Source organism: Protopterus annectens, chromosome 3.part1, assembly GCF_019279795.1.
Source record: "Protopterus annectens isolate FY-2018-M chromosome 3.part1, PAN1.0, whole genome shotgun sequence".
NCBI classification, from domain to species: domain Eukaryota; kingdom Metazoa; phylum Chordata; order Ceratodontiformes; family Protopteridae; genus Protopterus; species Protopterus annectens.
This window is the reverse complement of record NC_056732.1, coordinates 1490592984-1490619672: the sequence shown is the minus strand read 5'-3', so window position 1 is coordinate 1490619672 and position 26689 is coordinate 1490592984. Positions and strand designations below refer to the sequence as shown.

Here is a 26689-nt window from a genome sequence, read left to right as displayed (position 1 = left end):
CACTTCCGTACACTGCCAAGGGCAAACGGTTGGCCAGACCTGCCAAAACATCAATGGGCAGAGGCACAAAAACAAGTCTCATCCGTCATGGACATGAGGGCCATTCAACAAGTACCAGAGCAAGAGCAGGGACAAGGATTTTATACAAGACTGTTCTTGGTACCCAGAAAGGACAAAGCCTGGAGACCAATACTGGACCTATCTATTCTAAACACGTATCTGGATATTCCAAAATTCAAAATGTTGACTCTACAGCAGCTTCTGCCCATGTTGGGCAAGAAGGCTTGGCTTGTGACTTTAGATCTAAAAGAGGCATACCTGCATGTCCCAATCAGACAAACATGCAGAAGATACTTCAGATTCAAAGCTGGCTCAATGCACTACAATTCTCTGCACTGCCCTTTGGCTTATCTACTGCGCCCAGGGTCTTAATAAAGTGCCTGGCACCAGTAATTGCATTCTGCAGACAAAGGAATACAAATATATCCTTACTTGGACTACTGCCTCATTCAAGCAGAGAACAAGGACATTCTACTACAGCATCTGGCATTTGTAAAGAGATTACTACTATGCCTAGGATACACAGTCAGTGAACAGAAATCAAAACTAGTACCCTCTCAAGAGATAATATTCCTGTGTGCAAGCTTAAATACAACTGCCCAGATGGCTTATCTCACGCCAGACAAACAAAGACAACTGACTACCTATTTCAAACTATTGGCAACAAAGGCCCAGTTATCTGCAAGAAAAATTCTGCAGGCTTTGGGCTTCATGGCATCCTGCATTCTACTAATTCCATATGCAAGACTGCATATGAGGAAACTTCAATGGTACCTAAAAAGTGTTTGGACTCAACATTGCCACAGCCTGGAAACAATAGATGTTCATCGTGCATACAGCTGCAGTCATAACAGATGGGTTCTCCTGCCATCAGGCGGGTCCTCGGTCGGCCGAATTCCAAAGTCTAGGTCCGGCGTCGGTTGTCGTCGCTTCTTCCCTGACGTCAGTGCGACAGGGGTATAAAGGAACCAGCCGACGCCATTTTCTTCAGTCTTTCTTGCCGCGCAGTGCCCGAAGCAGAAGCAGTTCGCAAGTGCCGGTCGGCCAGCTCCTGAGATTACGAAAATTTGGAAACCGAAGTCTTCTTAAAAGCTAAGTACCCCGTTGGGGAACCTTTTCTTGCCTCAGACCGATGTCAGACAAAGTTAATAATTGTATTTCTTGTGGGAAGCAAATACCACATAAGGATTTCCATTCCCTCTGTATACCTTGTTTAGGCCCAGACCACGACGTCTCGGTCTGTCGCTTTTGTGCTACATTCAACAAACGCACTATTAAGCGTCGGGCGGAGTTCGCCCAGCATTAGTTTGGGAAAGCATTTAACTATATTATGTCGTCGGATACTCCGACTCCGGTTTTGTCTAAAAAACGCAAAGACAAGGACCGACACGAGGTCCGCGGCCTCTACCGACACCACGCCAAAGCCGACTACACGTGGTCCGGTTCTCAGCGAGGCGACTACGCAGCCCCTGACTACCGACGACCTGTCTTTGACGGTGTCTCCTGTGCCCGAGGTCGCAGGCTCCTCGGCCCACACCCCGACTACAGATACCGAAGCCACTCTTGGTGTTGAAACTCAGAATGTGGACAGGTCCACCACCACTCAAGGTGTCTTCAGACCTTCCTCTTCTTTCTCCATCAAGGCTTTCACAAAGTCTAAAGCAACCATGCACTCTAAGAGACCAGCTACACAGGGCCCATCTCCAGGCCCCATGCCTAAGAAACAGATGCTTAAAATGGCTGAGGATTTAATTACTCTTATCAGAGGTTCTCAGCCCCCTCCGGACAAAAGGCCTAGAGTGGAGGAAAATTCCCCCTCCTCTGATCAGGGCTCTATTATCTCAGAGCACTCTGATGATCAGGAACATTCTTACTCCCCTTTTGAAGACTCTGATGCGGAGGAGTCCATCCCTTCTATATCCCCCCCTGAGGATTACTCATTTGGGGAAACTCTGCATACCTTAAGGGAACACTTCCACTGGGAAGGCCAGGATTATTCAGATTCCAAGAAAAGGCTCAGGGAATTTCTCTTGCTTCCTCAGCACAGGCCTCTGGCTATACCTCCTGTCTTGGACATCCTAGATGATGTTTACTCGGAGGCCTGCCTTAACCCGGACTCTCTACCTCCAGCTCCAGTTAAGCCTGACAGGTACTACAGGGTCCCTGACTCACACCAATTTCTATACAAAAGCCATGCTGCTGACCCAGAAACCATCTCACAGGGCCCCAAGGGAGTTAAGGCCTCCATTGCTAAAAATCCATTGCCTTCCGAGAGAGATTCCAGATCCTTAGAAAGGTGGGGAAAAAGGTATATACCTCGGCTACCTTATCCATGAGGGCCTTAAACTGTCAGTTTCATATGCTAAAATACCAACAGTTTTTGTTATCACAATTGAAAAGTAAAATGTCACAAAGGAGTTGCAGGATTTGATGCATAGTGCAGAACAAGTGGGTAAGCATACCTTACAATGTGGTTTTGATGCTCTACAGGCCTCATGTAGAGCTGCTGTTACAGGATCAGTCATACGTAGGCATGCCTGGCTCAAGGAACAAGCCTTGCCTGATCATGTCAAAGCTAAATTACTAGACGCCCCTCTTCAAAAGGATGTACTATTTGGTGCTAATGCTGAGGAGGTATTAAGGAAAATGGAGGAAAAGGCTAAATCAATGTAAACTGTGAAAGAATATCTACAGGTTCAACCCCCACGTTTTAGTAGAAATTGGCCTTCCAAAAACTGGTCCTTTCCTGCCACAGACAGACCCCAAAGAGGCAGATACAGGCGCCCGAGGGGCAGAGGACAATCCCAAGGATCGTATAGAGGCAGACAATGGCAAGCTCCTACACAAAGAGGTGGTGAAGACAACTCGCAATCTTTCAGAAAGCAAACCCAATGACTTTCCCCTTTGCATGCCAACCAGGTCGCAAATGGCAGCACCCTTAGGTGGAAAGCTGGCATTATTTTCAAAAAATTGGCATATTGTCACAAAGGACAAATGGATCCTGGACATTATAAACAGAGGCTACAAATTCCATTTTCACACCCTTCCAAAAATGAGAGGCATGCCAAACCTGCCACACAATCAAAGGGCAGAGGCACAAAGGCAAATTACAGATCTCATAAACATGAAAGCTATTCAAGAGGTACCTACATCTAACAAGGTCAAGGTTTTATTCCAGGCTATTTCTGGTGCCAAGGAAGGGAAAAGATTGGACAAGTATTTTGGATCTATCCATCCTAAACACATTTCTACTGCTACCAAAATTCAAGATGCTCACTCTACAGCAACTTCTTCCCATGCTGGGCAAGGAGTCTTGGCTGGTAACATTGGACCTCAAGGAGGCATACCTGCATGTCCCAATCAGGCAAAATTGCAGAAGGTACCTCAGATTTCTTGCAGGTTCAACCCATTATCAATTCTCTGCATTGCCCATTGGCTTATCTACTGCACCCAGAGTATTCACGAAATGCCTGGCATCAGTAATTGCCTACTGCAGACTTCAAGGGATACAAATATATCCCTATTTGGACAACTGCCTGATCCAAGCGGACAGCAAGCACATTCTTCTGAAACATCTGGCTTATGTAATAATGTTATTGAATTCTCTGGGATACACAGTCAACAAAAAGAAATCAAGGCTAATACCCTCTCGGAAGATAATTTTCCTGGGTACCAATTTGGACACAAACACCCAGATGGCCTACCTCACGCCAGAGAAGCAGGGGCAACTAATTCAATGCTTCATAACACTAGCAAATTGCACCAGGCTGACTGCAAGGAAAATCCTGCAGGCTCTGGGATTCATGGCATCTTGCATCTTACTAATCCCATGTGGAAAGCTGCATATGAGGAAACTACAATGGTACCTGAAAAATATATGGTCTCAACACAGCCACAGTTTGGAAACAATAATACCACTAATTCCATGTCTGCAAAAGGAATTTCTGTGGTGGGCTCAAGCATGTCAAACAAACACAGGTCTTCCATTCAGCAAGCCTCAAGCAAAGCAAGTCATCACAACAGACGCCTCGGACTACGCCTGGGGGGGCGCATATGACAGATCGGTGCATTCAGGGCAAGTGGTCCCAAAAAGAAAAACACCTTCACATCAATCAAAAAGAAATGCTAGCAGTAATAAATGCTATTATAGCTTTCAAGGACCTTCTACAACCAGGTCAACTATTGATAAGAACGGACAACACCACAGTTATGTGGTACATAAACAAGCAGGGAGGAACACATTCTTACCCCCTATGCAGACTGGCCATGTCACTTTGGAACATGGCCATGAACTTACAAATGGAACTACAAGCACAGTACTTGCCAGGCAAGGAAAACACGCTGGCAGACAACCTAAGCAGGAATATGACAGACCCACATGAATGGAAGTTGCATCCAAAAGTTTTTACAGAAATAATCCAAGAATGGGGAAGGCCAGACATAGATCTCTTTGCCTCCCACAAAAATCATCAATTGACAAAATTCTGCTCAAGGATCTCCCATCCAAAGGCCTGGAGAGTGGACGCTCTCTTTCAGTTGGACATCAATGACAGTTTATGCCTTCCCACCTCTTCCTCTGCTGCCCAAAGTTCTATTGAAGACCAGAGCAGACAGACCAAAGATGATCCTCATTGCTCCGGACTGGCCAAGGCAACACTGGTACCCACTCCTGAGGAGCCTGACGCATTCCCCACCATGGACCCTGCCTCTAATGCCTCTTCTTCTGACTCAGCACAGCTTCAAAACTCTTCACAGTCAGCTAAAAACACTCAGTCTAGCCGCATGGAAGATTCCTTAGCATCACAGCAGGCCCTACTCTCCAAGGAGGTGCAGGATGTCATTTTGGAGGCCAGAAGGCCATCAACTAGAAAAGCTTACTCCGTAAAATGGAAACGTTTTTGTGTCTGGAATGAGAAAAAGGGCCAAGACCCTGGAAAACTGAATTTACCTCAAATACTACAATACTTGGCTGAACTGCTAAGCAGTGGACTTTCTTTCTCCTCCATCAAAATCCATGCCTCAGCCATTTCTGCAGAATACAACACTGATCCACCTTTATTCTCTCACCCTCTCTTAAGACAGTTCCTTAGAGGGGCTAAGAATTTAAGACCTCCAAGGAAACAACCAATACCTGCTTGGGATCTTAATTTCATTCTGGAAAAACTGACCTTGCCTCCTTTTGAGCCAGCTGCCTCATCAGATTTGCAATATTTGTCCTGGAAAACAGCTTTCCTTCTGGCTATCACCTCAGCTCGTAGAGTTTCAGAACTACTGGCTCTCATGGCTGTCCAGCCTTTTATCATCTTCCATCAAGACAGAGTTTTCTTACGAACCAACCAGTCCTTTATGCCTAAAGTGGTATCCAGGGTAGCTTTAAATCAGGCCATACATTTACCTACTTTTTATCCTAATCCTCAAAACAAAGGGGAGAGACTACTACATTCCTTGGACATCCACAGACAACTGCGTTATTATTTGGACAGAACAAAGCCTTTCAGAAAATCAGAACAGCTCTTTGTGGCCTATGCGGTAGGAGCTCAAGGAAAGCCAATTTCCAAACAGACAATCTCAAAATGGATAGCCCACTGCATACGCTTTTGCTATTCCTTTCATGGCAAAACTGTACCTACAGGCATTAGAACTCATTCCACCAGGGCCACAGCCACCTCTGCAGCCTTCCTCAGAGGAGTTCCTACCAAGGATATTTTGGAAGCAGCCACTTGGAGTTCTGTGCATACCTTCTCCAAGCACTACAACCTACTATTATACTCCAAATCTAGAGCAGGCTTTGCCACTGCAGTCTTGCAGGGCATTTTGGCTCCTCCTAGTTCCACCTAGTGCCTACCACCCCTTTCTTAGCTTTGGGATTCTACCCATCTGTTATGACTGCAGCTGTATGCACGATGAACATAGTACAGTTTTGTACCTACCATAAATGTAGATGTTCGAGTGCTAATACAGCTGCAGTCCAGGTTTCCCTCCCTCCTTCCCCTCTTTGGACAGCCCTATAGGCTAGCACATCCTCATACAACCTGATTGGGGTACTAATTTATGATGTATTTGCTTGCAACTACTGTATTTTGATTATATTGCACTGCATTATTACACAAATTTATGTATTGCCTTCCTTCTGGGGGCACCTGACATCTGGGGCAAGAAAAACTGCAGAAAATGGCGTCGGCTGGTTCCTTTATACCCCTGTTGCACTGACGTCAGGGAAGAAGCGACGACAACCGACGCCGGACCTAGACTTTGGAATTCGGCCGACCAAGGACCCACCTGACGGCAGGAGAACCCATCTGTTATGACTGCAGCTGTATTAGCACTCGAACATCTACATTTATGGTAGGTACAAAACTGTACTTTACTCTCATTCCCTGCCTGCAACAAGACTTTCGATGGTGGGCGAAGGCCTGTCACCAGAACAAGACACAGCCTTTCACTCTACCCCCAGCCACACAGACATTAACAACGGATGCATCGGATTATGCCTGGGGAGCTCACATGGCAGGAAAATGTATTCAAGGCAAATGGTCCGCAAACCAAATGCATCTACATATCAATCAAAAAGAGATGCTAGCTGTTCAAAATGCCCTGACAGCCTTCAAGGACCTACTTCATCCGGGACAACTACTGATAAAAACAGACAACACCATGGTCATGTGGTATATAAACAAGCAGGGAGGCACTCATTCGTACCCCCTTTGCAAACTAGCCATGACTTTGTGGGACACAGCATTGGCTTACCAAGTACATCTGCAGGCACAATTCCTGCCAGGAAAGACAAATACTCTGGCAGATGAACTAAGCAGAAACCTCATGGATCCCCATGAGTGGAAATTGGATCCACAAGTCTTCAGCATGGTAACAAGGAAATGGGGATGCCCGGACACAGATCTATTTGCCTCACCTCACAACTGCCAACTAAAGAGATTCTGCACAAGGACTTATCACAGACAAGCATGGAAAGTGGATGCTCTATCATTCAGCTGGAAAAACTTAACAGTATATGCCTTTCCTCCTCTGCCTCTCCTCCCCAAGGTACTCCTAAAGGTCAGGCAGGAGAAGCCAAAAATGATACTGATTGCCCCAGACTGGCCACGCCAGTACTGGTATCCAATCCTAAGGAGCTTGTCTCAATGCCCAGCCTGGACCTTACCTCAAGTGCCTCATCTACTGTCCCAGCAGAACAATCAAATCATGCACAGCCAACTCAAGACCTTAAATCTGGCAGCATGGCGGATAATGTAGTCATACAAAACACACCTCTCACTAAAGCGGTGATGGATCTTATTTTGGAGACCAGGAGGCCTAGTACTAGAATATCCTATGCTGGAAAATGAAAGAGATTCTGTGCTTGGAACCAGGCACAAGGAATTGACACAGCTGTACCAAATATTCCTCAGATTTTACAATACTTGACTGAGATGCTGGACAAAGGCCTATCTTTTTCATCTATAAAAACTCATGCCTCTGCCATTTCAGCTCGTTACAATACAGAGCCACCAATCTTTTCTCATCCTTTATTAAGGCAGTACCTCAGAGGGGCCAACAATTTAAGGCCTCCAAGGAGATCACCAATACCTGCTTGGGACCTCAGTTATGTCTTGGAAAAACTCACCCTGCCTCCTTTTGAGCCGGCCACTACAGCTGATATAAAGTTTTTATCTTGGAAAACAATGTAGACCACCACAATCCTTCGATAAAACACTAATTTAATATGACAAGGCAAAATTCAACAAGCAGTTTTTAACACAGATAAGCGCTTTCGGGCTCTGCCCTTCTTCAGATGAAATAAAAACAATCTTAGTCACATTTAAATACCTAATTCAAAACAGTTTCCAACCAATCAAAATTTATACTGCACCCTCCTATCTTTGAGGGCGGGTTTCATAGGAACAAATTCATGTAGTCCTGGTGTCCTATGAGCTAACAGCTCAATTATCCACTTTGCTTCTTCTCTCTCAGTGGCATCTACTAGGCTACCCTTTCTTATACTAGGAAATACATTTGCAATAGCTCTAAATCTAAACTGATGGTCATTATTTACTTCTATATGTTTATAAAGTGCATTGTGCATATTTCTAGTTCTTATGCATGAAAGATGTTGCAGAATTCTAACTTTAAACATATTATTTGTTTTTCCCACATAAAATGCTTTGCATTGCTGACACTCAGCTAAATAAATTATATTCTTTGTTCTACAATTGGCTTTTGCTTTAAAATGAAATAATTTCCCTGTTACTGGATGCTTAAAAACAATCTCTTTATTAATACAGTGACATGCTTTGCATAGCCCACATGGTTTTGTACCTACTTGACAAATGGAACTTTTCTTGTGGTTACTCTTTTCTTGTGTTAAAATGTCTTTCAGATTTTTATTTCTTCTAAATCCAAATTTGGGTTCTATCCTACTATTTCTTTTATTTTATCATCAGATAAAAGTATATGCCAATTTTTCTTAATAATGTCACATACACCATGTATATTACTACTATATGTGAATGTCATTCTATTGAATGCAAATTTATGGCCATGTTGCTCTTCTGATGAAATTGTCTTTAATGAAGATACAGATTTTCTATGTATATTACCCTGACTTAATTCACTTACTATCAACCTCTCATTATAACCTCTATTTTTAAAAATATGTTCCATATTCATCAATTCTTCCTCAAAATCACTCTCTTTAGTACAAAGCCTTGAGGCTCTACTTACCTGACCCCTTATTATATTCTTATATGTATGTCTGGGGTGCATACTATCAAAAGTAAGTAAATTATTTTTCCAGCATTCTTTTCGAAACAAGGAAGTAACAAAGCCAGATCTTTCTTTTTTAATTCTGACATCCAGAAAATCTATAGCTTCATCTGAGCATGTGAGAGAAAATTTGAAAAAAGTTGTGGTATGTTCCAAATATTCTATGAAAAGTACTAGTTCTCTCTTTTCCCCTTCCCATAAAATAAAAACATCATCCACAAAACGTCTATAAAGAAATAGATGCTTTTTCCATCTGTTTTGGCCCCCTAGCACAAAACATCTCTCCCAAAATGACAAAACCAAATTTGCATATGTATTAGCACAGGGGGTGCCCATGGCTACCCCTGTGTTTGTCTATATACATTGTCATTGCATATAAATACATTGTTAGATAAAACCAAATTCAAGCATTTTCTTATTGTAAATAATTTCTTATCATCTGATTCACCCATTTCTTTGCATAGTTCACAAACAGCATTCATGCCATATTCATTTTCTATCACTGTAAACAAATTTACAACATCTAAGGTGACCATTAATACTTCTTTTCCACATATATCAACATTTTTTATGGCTTCCAAAAATTGTTGTGTATCTTTCAAAATTTCTATTATTCTTGTTGTATATGGTTTTAAAGTATATTCTAACCAAATAGATACATTTTCAGTTACCCATTTTCTACCTGAGACGATCGGTCTCAGTGGGGGATCTTTATAATTTTTATGTAACTTGGGTAGTGCTTTGAAAATAGGTGTTACCGGATATTCTATTAATAGAAATTCACTAAGATCTTGGTCTATAGTATTGTTATCCAACATACATTTAATACTGTTATGAACTCCTGTTATGATGTTGTTAAGTTCTAATGGACTAATTTTCAAGTAGGTATTACCTTCTATTAATAAATTATTTAATTTAAAATAATAATCATCCTTATTTAATATAACAACCGCTCCACCTTTATCTGCCTGTTTTATTATGATATTATCATTGTTCTGTAAATTTATTAATGCTTGTTTTTGTGTTTTTGTTAAATTAAAATATTTCTGATTTTTACCTTCTTCCAAATATTTATATAAATCAGCTTCACATACTTTAAGAAACATTTGCATGGTAGAATTGAGTGGTGGCATGAATGTACTAGGTTGTCTCAACATATGCTGTCTATTTTGTTGGTTAAATAAACTTTGCAACATTACTTTTCTACCATAAAACATCATATCCATGACTATGTCATTAAAACAGCTTTCTCTACTTGGTACGAAGGACATACCTTTGTTTAAAACAAATAATTCATCATCATTAAGAACATAGTTAGACAAATTATAAACAATATTATCACCAGTCAATTTGATGTCCTTCTCTTTTTTGCCCCTCTGCCTTCGCTGCTGGCTCTCTTCCATTCTCATTTTTTCTTCATTGGAGCTGGCAGTTGGGCTAAAAAACGCTCACCCTGCTGCATTGCTTCATTTGTCTTGGGCCTTGCACCCAAGTCCTTAGATTGGGTAACTACTGCATTTGGAACAACAGTTACTAAAGAAACGTTCGTTGTTTCTTCTGATTCAGAACGTTGTATAGTCCTCTCTCCCACAGGTTCCGTAATTAAATTTGAACTCACTATTTCCACCGAGTTACTTTGTTTAGACCTAACTAATTGTTCATTACTGTTGGTCAAACGAAAAGTCTCTTGCGCTCTTGGCTATTCAGCGATGGTTCTACCTGCATCACTTCCGCATATGACGTGTTGGTCTCAGTTAAAGAGACATTGGAACAGATTTCTCCTCTTTCCTCTCTCGGCCATATGAAGATGTTACAGGTTGTGAAATCTTTATAGTCGCGCTGTAGCTTTTTTACTTTTGTTTGTTGTAACCTCTGGTCAGTCATTGAAAAAGCACAGTATAGCTCGTCTAGTTTTTTAGTGAATCTTTCTCCTTTAAATTCAGTCTCTAATTGCATTTGTAAAACACCCACTTCTGCTTTGAGTTTCTCTTCCTCTGGTGCAAAAAATTCCAGAAGTAATTTCATATATGAAAAGCCTGTATTTATGTTGATACGCTGCCATTTGGCTAGTAACTCTGGATAGTGTTCACCTTGTGAGGGCATACAAAACACCCTCATTCCTCTTGGTACTATGCCAAATTTTAAACAGGCTTCGAAATGATTTCTCTGCCATTGTAACTTTTTTAACTTATTAACTTTAAATGTAAAGTCTTTTATGATTTCTTCAAATTTTAAATCATTACTTGTACTCACTTGATGCAATGTACATCTCTCAGGTGCTACATGTAGTTCTAAATTCAGCAACGGATTTCCTTGATTAGTTAGGTCTCTCCTTATAGAAAAGGTTCTCATTCCCATGGAAATAGCAGGTGAAACACCAGATTCTTCCCTTATAGCAGTTTCAGAATGTTCCATTGTGTGTCAGTTCCCCAAATACAAAAGCAGCAGCAAAGAAAACAAACTGTGAAAACTGACTGAAGGTCCACAGAGTACAAAAAATCTTTAGCGAACAAACCAATGTAGACCACCACAATCCTTCGATAAAACACTAATTTAATATGACAAGGCAAAATTCAACAAGCAGTTTTTAACACAGATAAGCGCTTTCGGGCTCTGCCCTTCTTCAGATGAAATAAAAACAATCTTAGTCACATTTAAATACCTAATTCAAAACAGTTTCCAACCAATCAAAATTGATACTGCACCCTCCTATCTTTGAGGGCGGGTTTCATAGGAACAAATTAATTTAGTCCTGGTGTCCTATGAGCTAACAGCTCAATTATCCACTTTGCTTCTTCTCTCTCAGTGGCATCTACTAGGCTACCCTTTCTTATACTAGGAAATACATTTGCAATAGCTCTAAATCTAAACTGATGGTCATTATTTACTTCTATATGTTTATAAAGTGCATTGTGCATATTTCTAGTTCTTATGCATGAAAGATGTTGCAGAATTCTAACTTTAAACATATTATTTGTTTTCCCACATAAAATGCTTTGCATTGCTGACACTCAGCTAAATAAATTATATTCTTTGTTCTACAATTGGCTTTTGCTTTAAAATGAAATAATTTCCCTGTTACTGGATGCTTAAAAACAATCTCTTTATTAATACAGTGACATGCTTTGCATAGCCCACATGGTTTTGTACCTACTTGACAAATGGAACTTTTCTTGTGGTTACTCTTTTCTTGTGTTAAAATGTCTTTCAGATTTTTATTTCTTCTAAATCCAAATTTGGGTTCTATCCCTACTATTTCTTTTATTTTATCATCAGATAAACGTATATGCCAATTTTTCTTAATAATGTCACATACACCATGTATATTACTACTATATGTGAATGTCATTCTATTGAATGCAAATTTATGGCCATGTTGCTCTTCTGATGAAATTGTCTTTAATGAAGATACAGATTTTCTATGTATATTACCCTGACTTAATTCACTTACTATCAACCTCTCATTATAACCTCTATTTTTAAAGTCAGGGTAATATACATAGAAAATCTGTATCTTCATTAAAGACAATTTCATCAGAAGAGCAACATGGCCATAAATTTGCATTTAATAGAATGACATTCACATATAGTAGTAATATACATGGTGTATGTGACATTATTAAGAAAAATTGGCATATACTTTTATCTGATGATAAAATAAAAGAAATAGTAGGGATAGAACCCAAATTTGGATTTAGAAGAAATAAAAATCTGAAAGACATTTTAACACAAGAAAAGAGTAACCACAAGAAAAGTTCCATTTGTCAAGTAGGTACAAAACCATGTGGGCTATGCAAAGCATGTCACTGTATTAATAAAGAGATTGTTTTTAAGCATCCAGTAACAGGGAAATTATTTCATTTTAAAGCAAAAGCCAATTGTAGAACAAAGAATATAATTTATTTTGAGTGTCAGCAATGCAAAGCATTTTATGTGGAAAACAAATAATATGTTTAAAGTTAGAATTCTGCAACATCTTTCATGCATAAGAACTAGAAATATGCACAATGCACTTTATAAACATATAGAAGTAAATAATGACCATCAGTTTAGATTTAGAGCTATTGCAAATGTATTTCCTAGTATAAGAAAGGGTAGCCTAGTAGATGCCACTGAGAGAGAAGAAGCAAAGTGGATAATTGAGCTGTTAGCTCATAGGACACCAGGACTAAATGAATTTGTTCCTATGAAACCCGCCCTCAAAGTGCAGTATAAATTTTGATTGGTTGGAAACTGTTTTGAATTAGGTATTTTAATGTGACTAAGATTGTTTTTATTTCATCTGAAGAAGGGCAGAGCCCGAAAGCGCTTATCTGTGTTAAAAACTGCTTGTTGAATTTTGCCTTGTCATATTAAATTAGTGTTTTATCGAAGGATTTTGGTGGTCTACATTGGTTTGTTCGCTAAAGATTTTTTGTACTCTGTGGACCTTCAGTCAGTTTTCACAGTTTGTTTTCTTTGCTGCTGCTTTTGTATTTGGGGAACTGACACACAATGGAACATTCTGAAACTGCTATAAGGGAAGAATCTGGTGTTTCACCTGCTATTTCCATGGGAATGAGAACCTTTTCTATAAGGAGAGACCTAACTAATCAAGGAAATCCGTTGCTGAATTTAGAACTACATGTAGCACCTGAGAGATGTACATTGCATCAAGTGAGTACAAGTAATGATTTAAAATTTGAAGAAATCATAAAAGACTTTACATTTAAAGTTAATAAGTTAAAAAAGTTACAATGGCAGAGAAATCATTTCGAAGCCTGTTTAAAATTTGGCATAGTACCAAGAGGAATGAGGGTGTTTTGTATGCCCTCACAAGGTGAACACTATCCAGAGTTACTAGCCAAATGGCAGCGTATCAACATAAATACAGGCTTTTCATATATGAAATTACTTCTGGAATTTTTGCACCAGCGAAGAGAAACTCACAGCAGAAGTGGGTGTTTTACAAATGCAATTAGAGACTGAATTTAAAGGAGAAAGATTCACTAAAAAACTAGACGAGCTATACTGTGCTTTTTCAATGACTGACCAGAGGTTACAACAAACAAAAGTAAAAAAGCTACAGCATGACTATAAAGATTTCACGACCGGTAACATCTTCATATGGCCGAGAGAGGAAAGAGGAGAAATCCGTTCCAATGTCTCTTTAACTGAGACCAACACGTCATATGCGGAAGTGATGCGAGGTAGAACCACGCTGAATAGCGCTCGAAGAGCGCAAGAGACTTTTCGTTTGACCAACAGTAATGAACAATTAGTTAGGTCTAAACAAAGTAACTCGGTGGAAATAGTGAGTTCAAATTTAACTACGGAACCTGTGGGAGAGAGGACTATACAACGTTCTGAATCAGAAGAAACAACGAACGTTTCTTTAGTAACTGTTGTTCCAAATGCAGTAGTTACCCAATCTAAGGACTTGGGTGCAAGGCCCAAGACAAATGAAGCAATGCAGCAGGGTGAGCATTTTTTAGCCCAACTGCCAGCTCCGATGAAGAAAAAAGGAGAATGGAAGAGAGCCAGCAGCGAAGGCAGAGGGGCAAAAAAGAGAAGGACATCAAATTGACTGGTGATAATATTGTTTATAATTTGTCTAACTATGTTCTTAATGATGATGAATTATTTGTTTTAAACAAAGGTATGTCCTTTGTACCAAGTAGAGAAAGCTGTTTTAATGACATAGTCATGGATATGATGTTTTATGGTAGAAAAGTAATGTTGCAAAGTTTATTTAACCAACAAAATAGACAGCATATGTTGAGACAACCTAGTACATTCATGCCACCACTCAATTCTACCATGCAAATGTTTCTTAAAGTATGTGAAGCTGATTTATATAAATATTTGGAAGAAGGTAAAAATCAGAAATATTTTAATTTAACAAAAACACAAAAACAAGCATTAATAAATTTACAGAACAATGATAATATCATAATAAAACAGGTAGATAAAGGTGGAGCGGTTGTTATATTAAATAAGGATGATTATTATTTTAAATTAAATAATTTATTAATAGAAGGTAATACCTACTTGAAAATTAGTCCATTAGAACTTAACAACATCATAACAGGAGTTCATAACAGTATTAAATGTATGTTGGATAACAATACTATAGACCAAGATCTTAGTGAATTTCTATTAATAGAATATCCGGTAACACCTATTTTCAAAGCACTACCCAAGTTACATAAAAATTATAAAGATCCCCCACTGAGACCGATCGTCTCAGGTAGAAAATGGGTAACTGAAAATGTATCTATTTGGTTAGAATATACTTTAAAACCATATACAACAAGAATAATAGAAATTTTGAAAGATACACAACAATTTTTGGAAGCCATAAAAAATGTTGATATATGTGGAAAAGAAGTATTAATGGTCACCTTAGATGTTGTAAATTTGTTTACAGTGATAGAAAATGAATATGGCATGAATGCTGTTTGTGAACTATGCAAAGAAATGGGTGAATCAGATGATAAGAAATTATTTACAATAAGAGAATGCTTGAATTTGGTTTTATCTAACAATGTATTTATATGCAATGACAATGTATATAGACAAACACAGGGGGTAGCCATGGGCACCCCCTGTGCTAATACATATGCAAATTTGGTTTTGTCATTTTGGGAGAGTTGTTTTGTGCTAGGGGGCCAAAACAGATGGAAAAAGCATCTATTTCTTTATAGACGTTTTGTGGATGATGTTTTTATTTTATGGGAAGGGGAAAAGAGAGAACTAGTACTTTTCATAGAATATTTGGAACATACCACAACTTTTTTCAAATTTTCTCTCACATGCTCAGATGAAGCTATAGATTTTCTGGATGTCAGAATTAAAAAAGAAAGATCTGGCTTTGTTACTTCCTTGTTTCGAAAAGAATGCTGGAAAAATAATTTACTTACTTTTGATAGTATGCACCCCAGACATACATATAAGAATATAATAAGGGGTCAGGTAAGTAGAGCCTCAAGGCTTTGTACTAAAGATAGTGATTTTGAGGAAGAATTGATGAATATGGAACATATTTTTAAAAATAGAGGTTATAATGAGAGGTTGATAGTAAGCGAATTAGGTCAGGGTAATATACATAGAAAATCTGTATCTTCATTAAAGACAATTTCATCAGAAGAGCAACATGGCCATAAATTTGCATTTAATAGAATGACATTCACGTATAGTAGTAATATACATGGTGTATGTGACATTATTAAGAAAAATTGGCATATACTTTTATCTGATGATAAAATAAAAGAAATAGTAGGGATTGAACCCAAATTTGGATTTAGAAGAAATAAAAATCTGAAAGACATTTTAACACAAGAAAAGAGTAACCACAAGAAAAGTTCCATTTGTCAAGTAGGTACAAAACCATGTGGGCTATGCAAAGCATGTCACTGTATTAATAAAGAGATTGTTTTAAGCATCCAGTAACAGGGAAATTATTTCATTTTAAAGCAAAAGCCAATTGTAGAACAAAGAATATAATTTATTTAGCTGAGTGTCAGCAATGCAAAGCATTTTATGTGGGAAAAACAAATAATATGTTTAAAGTTAGAATTCTGCAACATCTTTCATGCATAAGAACTAGAAATATGCACAATGCACTTTATAAACATATAGAAGTAAATAATGACCATCAGTTTAGATTTAGAGCTATTGCAAATGTATTTCCTAGTATAAGAAAGGGTAGCCTAGTAGATGCCACTGAGAGAGAAGAAGCAAAGTGGATAATTGAGCTGTTAGCTCATAGGACACCAGGACTAAATGAATTTGTTCCTATGAAACCCGCCCTCAAAGATAGGAGGGTGCAGTATCAATTTTGATTGGTTGGAAACTGTTTTGAATTAGGTATTTAAATGTGACTAAGATTGTTTTTATTTCATCTGAAGAAGGGCAGAGCCCGAAAGCGCTTATCTGTGTTAAAAACTGCTTGTTGAATTTTGCCTTGTCATATTAAATTAGTGTTTTATCGAAGGATTGTGGTGGTCTACATTGGTTTGTTCGCTAAAGATTTTTTGTACTCTGTGGACCTTCAGTCAGTTTTCTCAGTTTGTTTTCTTTGCTTTATCTTGGAAAACAGCTCTGCTCCTAGCAATAACTTCTGCGAAATGAGTCTCAGAGCTACAGGCACTCATGGCTGTGGAACCTTTTATCATTTTTTATCCAGACAGGGTTTCTCTGAGGACAAACCCGACATTTATGCCTAAGGTAGTGTCCAGTGTGGCCCTTAGCCAAACTATTCATCTGCCTACCTTATCCAAACCCACAGAATAAGGGGGAGAGAATTCTGCATTCTTTGGAAATACACAGACAGCTACGCTTCTATTTGAACAGAACCAAAGCTTTCAGAAAGACAAAGCAATTACTAGAGGCATATGCTGCAGGATCACAAGGAAAGGCTATCTCAAAGCAGACTATTTCAAAGTGGATAGGCCACTGCATTCGTTTCTGCCATTCACAACATGGCAAGCCAGTATCTAAGGGCATTAGGCCACATTCAACCAGAGCAGCAGCCACTTCAGCAGCCTTCATCAGGGGAGTACCAACCAAAGAAATTTTAGAGGCGGCTACTTGGAGTTCAGTGCACACCTTCACAAAACACTATCACTTACCACTCTACTCTAAATCCAGGGCAGGCTTTGCCACTGCTGTTCTACAGGGCCTAATAGCCGCCCCTAATGCTGTTTAGCTCCAGCCTCCCAACCTTAGCTTTGGGATTCAACCCAGTTGTAATGACTGCAACAGTGAAACATGAAGAACATAGTACAGTTGTGTACACTTACCATAACTGTAGATGTTTGAGTGTATTCACTGTTGCAGTCCAGGTTACCCACCCATCATCCCCCATTTCTTTGCTGGAACTTATCTGTACTTCTCTATTCTATACAACCTATGTGGTGTATTTGCTTGTAGATGAAGGCTAAATGTATACTTTGGTGCATGCATGTTTTATTGACATATTTTTAGCCTACCCTTTTGGGGGCACCTGACATCTGGGGCAAGAAAAACTGAAGAAAATGGTGTCGGCTGCAACTTTTATACCCCTGGCGCGCTGACGTCAGGGAAGAGGTGACAGCAGCCGACGCCGGACCTAGACTTTGGAATTCAGGCCGACTGAGGGTAGCCTGCCAGCAGGATAACCCAATTGTAATGACTGCAACAGTGAATACACTCGAACATCTACATTTATGGTAAGTGTAAACAACTGTACTTTTCAGATCTTTTCAGGATACAAAATTAATGAAGCTAAAACAAAGTCAATAGTTGTAAATTATATACCCACACATGAATTGGTTTGGCAATATATATATTTATGGGGACATAATAAAATAAAGTAGTTAAGAGTATGGATTAAAAATGATTCTGGTGTGGCAGCTAAGGATATGTGGGAAGAGACTAAAAAGATAATACAAAACCTGAGAAAATGTAAGCTTTATTATATAGATATGGATAATAAGATACAAGCAGTTAAAATGTTTTTAGTCCTATTTGTCTTATACACAGGTCAGGTATTTTTTTATCAACCAGAGGAGAAGTTGTGGATAGCAATTAATAAAGAGCTGAAGGACTTTATCTGGGAGGGGAAGATGGCAAGAGTCGAGTGGGATAAGATGATTCTTCCAGTAGAACAGGGCAGATTGGGATTACCCAATTTGAAGGGGTATTTCAGAGCTACACAGTTAAGGCCCCTGTACATAGCACAAGCAGAAAACTATAATTCAAAGTGGAAAAGGATGATGATGAAATGGGGGGAAGCCCAAGAAATAAGGAGAGACTGTGATTTTGAATGCAGGACTTTAATGAGAATAGCAATAATTATACAGAATATTATATCCATAAAATTGCAGAAAGTATCCTAAGAACTAAGCCAGCATGGGAATCGAGAAAGGAGATTCTGCCGATAGGGATGACTGCAATTAGGGATATAGGCAAGAGGGGGCTGGAATTTATTGGAGAAAACTGGCAAAAGAACCAAGGTATTGGGAGCAAATAACTAGAGAGGAAAATATGATAGAATGGGAAGATGCCAAGAATTTATTTGGACTGCAGGTTAGAGATTGCCTTCCCTATCAAAAATTGATATCAGAGTGTAGGCAAAGATAAAGAAATACAGAGACCCTAAATGAAAGACCAGCACTGGTAGAGCTTTTAGTAAAATCTAGAACAGAAGCCGCCATTAAAAACTGAATAATTAGTAGACCATATAAAATATTGCATAATTATATGAATTAATCAGAAGAGGTTAGAAAGGATTGGGAAGAGAGATTGGATAAGCGATTCACAAAGAAACAATGGGAGGATATATATAGATATGGATCTACTATATTTGGTCGAATTTCATTTGGTCGAAAATGATTTCAGGCAGCCCACTTCACTGAAACCTCATTTGACTGAAAGCACATTTGGTCGAATTACATTTGGTCGAAAATAGTATTTAGCCCCTGCCCGACTACAGTGCGACCCTGGAGTGAGAATATAAAGTTGGGGGGGTGTGGGGGCATAGCCCCCCCCACATAATTGCAATTTATGCACTATTGTATACATGTTTATCCATTAAAAATACATTAAAACATATAACATAAGTAAAAATGTTTTGCAAAATGTGGGGGGCTTACCCCCTAACTTTATATTCTTACTCCAGGGTCGCACTGCAGTGGGGCAGGGGCTTAATACCATTTTCGACCAAATGTGCTTTCAGTCAAATGAGGTTTCAGTGAAGTGGGCTGCCTGAAATAATTTTTGACCAAATGAAATTCGACTAAAAGCAGTAGACCCATATATATATATATATATAAAATATATATCTTTCCAAATATGCAACAAAATCTAGAAGATTTAAGATTTTTGCTTGGAAATGTTTGCACAGATATTTTTATACCCCAAGTTGACTCCGGAGATTTTTTCCTCCGGTAGACAGCAAATGTTGGAGCTGTGACAGGGAAGAAAGCAGTAATTGGGAACATATTTTCTGGGAGTGTGGTGAGTTGTCAGACTTTAAGGATTCCCTGCGGGATGCTCTGTTGGAGATGCTTGGTGGGCAGATTGGGGTCTATATTAGAAGAACAAAATGAAGAAAGAGTGAATGCTCTTTCGTCGACACGTAAGACCCGAAGTCTGAAAACAGCGAAGTTACGGAACAGCGATTTTTTTTTCCAGGGGGAAAAATTGCTGTACCAAAAAAAAAAACAATTATAAAGACAAAATAAAGTGGGGTGCCCCCCTACTTAAATATACCAACTCCGAGATCGCACCACAGTGGAGAAAAAAAAGTCCCGAGAATGGCCCAGCAATTTTTTTCCCTGGGAAAAAAATTGCTGTTCCGTAACGTTGCTATTTTCAGACTTTGGGTTTTATGTGTCGACGAAAGAGCGTTTGCTCTTTAGTCTCTTTGTTCTTCTAATATAGACCCAGCAGATTGGTGTGATGAGGGAGATGATTTTTCTAAGCTGTGATACAGAATCGGGATTGCCTAGACATGGTAATGCCTTGCTGTGTCTAATTAGTCTAATTATGGTGGCTGCCAAAAAACAATTACTAGAAAATGGAAATCAAAATCTAAACCAGCTATACTAAAAGTAGTGAATATAGTGAAAGAGACAGAACAATTGGAATTGATATCTTTAGGGAAGGGTAGGAGCAAACTACATTAAAAAAATGAGAATTGCTGGAACAATGCATACAGGGGAGGAATGAGGTTTAAAAGAAGGTAGGACTTAAATGAGGTATGTAATGTTTGAGTGAAAATGATTGGGTAGATTATAAGCATTGTATAATGTTTGCAACTGAGAGTGTGTCAGTATGGTTTGTGATGTAAAATGATTGCATTTAGGATTGCATTGGTGTGGTTTGTTTTCATTCATATAAATGTATGAATTGCCTATTTTTCAAGTGATGGTTTAATAAAGATGTTTCTTGTTAAATAAAGTGGGAATTGAATAAGTTATGTAATGTTGCTTAGGTTATAGATTAGTACTAAGCTAACTGCCCTTGTAGGTCATTTTAAGCCTAGCTAGTTACCACATGTGAGAATCAAATCATGCAGCATGTGTTTGTAAGATAAATACCTTAACCATTATGCCAACCTCCCACCTGATGTATAGCAATATATGTGAAGTGTAATGTTTCTAAATGTGAACTTGTTAATAGAGTTTGATTGCTTTTATATAAATGTAAATTTGCCTATATCACAAGTGATCATTCAATAAAGGTGTTAAAAAATACATGCTTACCTTTGGAGCTCCCTCTCATGTCCAGGACAGAGGCCAGACGTTTTGAAGGGGTTTTGCACCTTAAACCTCCAAGGAAGCCTATCATCTCATCATGGGACCTAAACTTTGTGTTTCAAAAAGTTACTTTACCCCCTTTGAGCTGGCACCTTCAGCTATCCTTAAATTCTGCACATGGAAAACCACTCTAATTCTGGCCATACCTCATCTCACAGAGTTTCTGAACTTCATGCACTCATGGCCATTCCCCCTTTTCTCATCTTGCATAAAGACAGGGTAAGCCTTGGGGCCAATCCTTCCTTCATGCCTAATACAGTTAATGTGTTGACCCTCAACCTGCCAACTTTCTTCCCAGTCCCCAAAACAGAGAGGAACTAAACTTGCACACTTTAGATATTCACGAGCAATTAAAGTTTTACCTAGATAAAGCTAAAGATATTAGGAAAACAGTTAGCTTTTTGTTTCCTTCATGGTCTCCAAGTTGGGACAACCAGTTTCTAAACAAATTATTGCGTCCTGGATTTCAAAGGCTATCTCCTTCTGCTATTCACACCATGGAAAAAACTTGTCCTCCTGCCTGAAAGCCCACTCCACTTGGGCAGTGGCTTCATCAGGCCCCTTCTACAAGGGGGTGGATACCAAATCTATTTTAGAAGCTGCCACCTGGTCTTCTGTCCACAACTTCATTAAATACTATAAGTTAGACGTCCTCTCTAAGTCCAGGCTGGCTTTCACCAGAACTACTCTGTCTAGGCTCCTGGATTCTACTGCCTCACTTTAGTATTTCACCCTTCTTCTCTCTCCAGTTCTGGAAATCACTCATCTGTTATGAATACTGCAACAGTAATTTCAGTCAGTTCATAGTACAGTTGTGTAAGAATTTACCATAACAGTTGATGTCCTACTGATCACTGTTGTAGTATTCCTTCCTTCCCTCCTTATCCCCCCTTCTCTTCTCTTTCGTACTCACATACACACTCCCAGTTTATATCACTTTGGGGAGGGAGGGTCACTTACTTGTTCAGACTGTGTCCCTCCTAGCTGAACAGGGTTAGCCAAGATAAATTGTTATTTAAGCAAAAGGGGCCAGACATGGCAGATTATCTTCAAGCAGTCCACTTAAAAATGTATTATCTTGGGGATTATACATTGTATTGTAAATTGCTGATTAAAGGTTTAATGAAAGTCGAGCATGCATTTGGTGTTTTAGGGCAGTGGTGTGTAGGAAGGAAGGTTGTGAGAGTTTTTATATTAAGTAATGTGCTAAACCAGTTTAAAAAGTAAGTGTGTTAGATGATATGCAAAGACTGGTTATATGATGTTTAGAAGAAATGATACCTTTTAGTTGAAGAATGACCAATAAAAATTGGGAAATGTGTTTTACAGATAGAGACAAACATAAGATATTGTCATCTGAGGAATTTGGAGGGAGTAATATCTTGGGAGGGTGTACAGTGGGGGGTTACAGCTTAAGGAAATCGCTAGAACAGAAGTTTATGCATTCTTGAAACAGATCCAGAAAGTGACTAAGGGTTATGGGAAATGTAGAGAAACCTGAACTGACTGGATGTATTAAAAAGCAACTGACAATCTAGGGCAGGCTTACAAAGTACTTGTAGACTTTAAGGTAAAATTGAAGGTGGGTGTGAGGGATGATTGGCCTCACTCATTAGACTCTCAATATGATAGAGAGATGTTGGAGCAAATACATTTAACCTCAATATCTGTACACTGAAATTCCATAATTTAGAGATTTTCACATTGCAGTCTTTGTAGTAGTATTTGTATACACCACCAAGGTTAGGCAATACATTTCCAACTGTGAGCAGTGGTTGTAAGAGAAGTGACGAGGATGAGGCTGAAGGAGACTGATTGCATGTATCCTAGGCTTGCCAATGATTACCAAACTATAAATCTAATGTTTAACAAATATAAAATCAGATATTTGATATTGTAGAATTATTGTCCCTAATGCCATGTATATATAAGTTTGCCTCAGTCCATTCTAGTTTTGATGAATGTGATTTTGCTTTTGGCAAAGAAAGTAATTATGAGATATTGGAAGGTGAGAAACAATCCATTAATAGAAGAATTATGTGCAGTGTCAGTGTTGCAACAGGTAGCACACAGGAGGTTGTGGGTTCTTTTCCCTCTCTAGGTGATTGGACTGCTGACACTGCAGTGCATTATTGGGGGGGGGGGGTTGTTGCTGCACTCCTGACTGTGTTGTCCTTTGGATGAGACTGAGGTCCCATCTGTTTGAGTTGATGGTATCTCAGGTGGATGTAAAAGATCCCACCACACCTATCAAAATGAGTACAGGAAATTTCCAGGTGGCCTGGCCAAATTTCCTATAGTAGTAGAAGTACCAACTTGGGTCCTTGGGGCTCCCTGAAAAGAGGTTACTGCCCTAGTGGGACTAACCTAACCAACTGAGAATAAATAAAAAAAATTTAATTCCTTCAAATCACACTTAGCAGAGGATGAAGAAGGAGTATTTAATGGAAGGCTAGACAGAAGTGTATAAGTAAATGACTGCCATGGTACCAATTCCTGGGTATGGAGGAAGATGTTAATAAGATGAGCTAGATCTGGGAACGAAGACTGGAGTATCCCCTTTCCCACCAAAGCAGGACTCAAAAGTGATGTTTGTAATGAACAGTTGTAGGTTAATGGTAAGTGTTTGCCTTTTCCCATGCATTTCTTATTGGAGATAATAAAAGCTGCTGAAAATGTTATTTTATTCTTAGATACATATTTGTATGTGATACATTTGGGCTTTTAAATATTTTGTTTCTGGTAGGCTATTAAATATTGTGTTTCTGGTAAAATGTTTTGTTATTGTAAATGTGTGGAAAAATAAATATTTTTTCACTTCCTAGTTGTGGAAGAATCAGACTTCACAACATTTGAGGGTAGCTATGAAGACAGTTTTGCTGCAGATGCAGAGGCTAATGTTTTAGATGGCAAAGTTGGTGCTAATGGGAAGAGAAGTATCAAAGTGAAGTCTTCATTTGGACTGCTGAAAAGGAGGGAAGTTAATGTTCCTCAGCTTCTGACTGCTGTTCAAAACAGGTGTGTATTCTTCTTCGAAAGTTGTTAACCATGTCATATATTGATGGATTGTAGTGTATATATTAGGATCATAGTAAGACAAAGCATCAGCAACTGAATGTCTTTGTACCATGGAAAGTTCACAAAATCCTTTAATACTTAATCTGGCATGCTTTGTTATACTTAGCAAATATCGTTGTATATTTTTATGAGAGAGATATCCAGACAGATTATATTATTGTATAATGTAATAAACGTGTAGTATATTTAAAGTTCAATTTGCTTTTCTCGCATTACACATGCTTGTACGTTTCTGATATTTTGGGAATGGGAATACACTGCATTTGGCAGGCCTGTAATGACAAAAGATGTCATGCCATGTAAAAAAAAACCCAAAGTTAACACACATTTTGACTGTTGACAGTTAATGAGTATGTAGTGCAATCAGCAGTCTGAGTTATCAAATTGGCATGTGTGCTGTACTGCATTGGCAAAGAATACAAACCTGTTTACTTGCACTTTGAGTGTTCCTCTCTTCTCTTCCTGTTCCAGCGCATTTATGGGGACTTAGTACTTCTGCCTTTTTCATGTAGATGTGATGTCAGACATTTTTTGGGAACAAGTTATTTCACTGTGCTTCTGATATGAAGTACAGTGGCTAATTCTGTACACAACATGGATGGTGTACGGTGTATTGTTCTCCACTGCCCAGGTAAGGTGAGTGCATGTTAATTTGTGCTTATTCCTGTTACATTTGCTGTATGTGCTATTATGAGAAATGTAACAGCACTACAGCACAGTGAACTGTGCATGTAAGTGTTGTGATGAGACAGAGTAACCAGACAGCATATACTGCGTGTTAGAACAAAAACCTTTGCACAATGGCTCAAATCCCTGGTAAAGAACCACACAATTGTTTTAGTGCTTTCATTCCTTTTTAATAATGTGGAACTTCTTCAGAAAAAAAACAAACATGAAAACCACCACATTTAAATAGCCCTCCAAAAATGTTGCATCGTTTCCTTTGAAACATCACTTCCTTTTGTAACTTTCATACCATTGCTTCCTTTTAAAACATAATTTCCTTTTGTAACATCAATTCCTTTTAAAGAAACATGCTAAGCCTGTTAAAAGTCTTTAAAGTCACATACCATATCTCCCATAATGAAAAACTTTGAACATACAAAAGTAAAAAATGCATCAAACAATTAAATACGAAAACAATAATAATAAAACATTTGCCAATAATGTTTTGTTATATTTAAGACAATTATATAACTTTAAGTTTCAACAGACATTTCAAATTTAAATGTCCATTTAACCCTGGTGCTTGGTCAGCCCTCAAAACACTTGCCATTGTATTATCTTATTTCTAGGACATTATTACAGCTGAAATACAAACTTCTCCATTATAATTTGTTCAAGCACAGTAAAATGAAACTTTTTAAATCCTGAACATTCTACATTGCATGTTGTTTACTAAAAAAAAATCACAACCTCAGTTATTGTTTAGCTTTGTTTAACGTCTGTATAAACATGATTTATGCACATATTTTGGTCAATATTGAATGAATGGTATATTTGGGAAACTGTATTAAAAACAGAGACAACAACTGTACTATTCTGTTGAAAAAATAAAGTAAGCATCAGCCATCAGCATTTTATTTACTTATAGTTTATTTGACTAAGTGATAACTAGATAAGTGATCTAATCTAGTGACCCTTTTACACTGCAACCTGGGCAGAAGGTACATTACTTGTATGTGATCACTGTCTTCAATACAATGCACATAAGTTCTATACAATCACTTTCAATATAATGCAATAACATAACCCATAATGTGTTACATATCAGTTTTAGAACATAATATGATACATTTTTTATCTGTAAGAGTGACATGAGTAATGTCAGAGAATGAGGGCTCATAGATAGTTACTAGCATGCAGTCCAGCAGGTCATTGAGGAGCCACTGTCCCAGTATTTTCGTTTAAGTACTTCCAGTATTTTTTTTCCTGTAGACAGTCTTTCTCATAGATTGGTAAAAATGTACTTATTTTAGCTGCAAGGTCATGAGTAAAAAAGGGGCCCCAGTTGGACAGTTCCAACCATCCATACTGGAATTTCAGTGACTGTAGCTGACTTTAATTGTGGTTATATTTTCAGTTACTTCTTAAGCTCGTTCTTTCTTTACAATTAAACACTTCCCCCAGACAAAAAAATAAATAAAATAAGGCAGAGTTGTCATAAGAAAAGGCACTTGGTTAAAAACAAACCTGTAATTTTTTTCCCTAGGTAAATGAATTAATTTCAGGCAGTTACTAATCTAAAACTGCAGCAAATGGGAATGGAAATGCTTGTCCCCTCCCACTCCAATAGAATATTTACATGCAGGTGTGGTATTCAAACACTGAACTACTAGTTAGCGTCCTGCTAGCATTTCCACAAAAAGGGCAATGGCTGAACATCATTGCTCTACTGGCAAGTGATTCTTCATGTTTTCTGTACTGCTAGCAGTAATTGGAAGCTGCCCTCTATAAGATATATTCATGCGTTATAACAGGTTTGTGTATGGGTAATGCAGGGTCTG

At 38.5% G+C, this 26689-nt stretch overlaps 1 protein-coding gene across 2 annotated transcripts in view; it reads left to right on the top strand.

Moving 5' to 3' along the window:
* GSDME (gasdermin E) overlaps positions 1 to 26689 on the top strand; it is a 1102496-nt gene that overhangs the window by 431477 nt on the left and 644330 nt on the right. For both annotated transcript variants that reach the window (XM_044067553.1, XM_044067554.1), the window contains one exon: positions 23930 to 24122. In XM_044067553.1, the coding sequence (XP_043923488.1) occupies positions 23930 to 24122 (193 nt within the window). The remainder of the gene's footprint in view (positions 1 to 23929; positions 24123 to 26689) is intronic.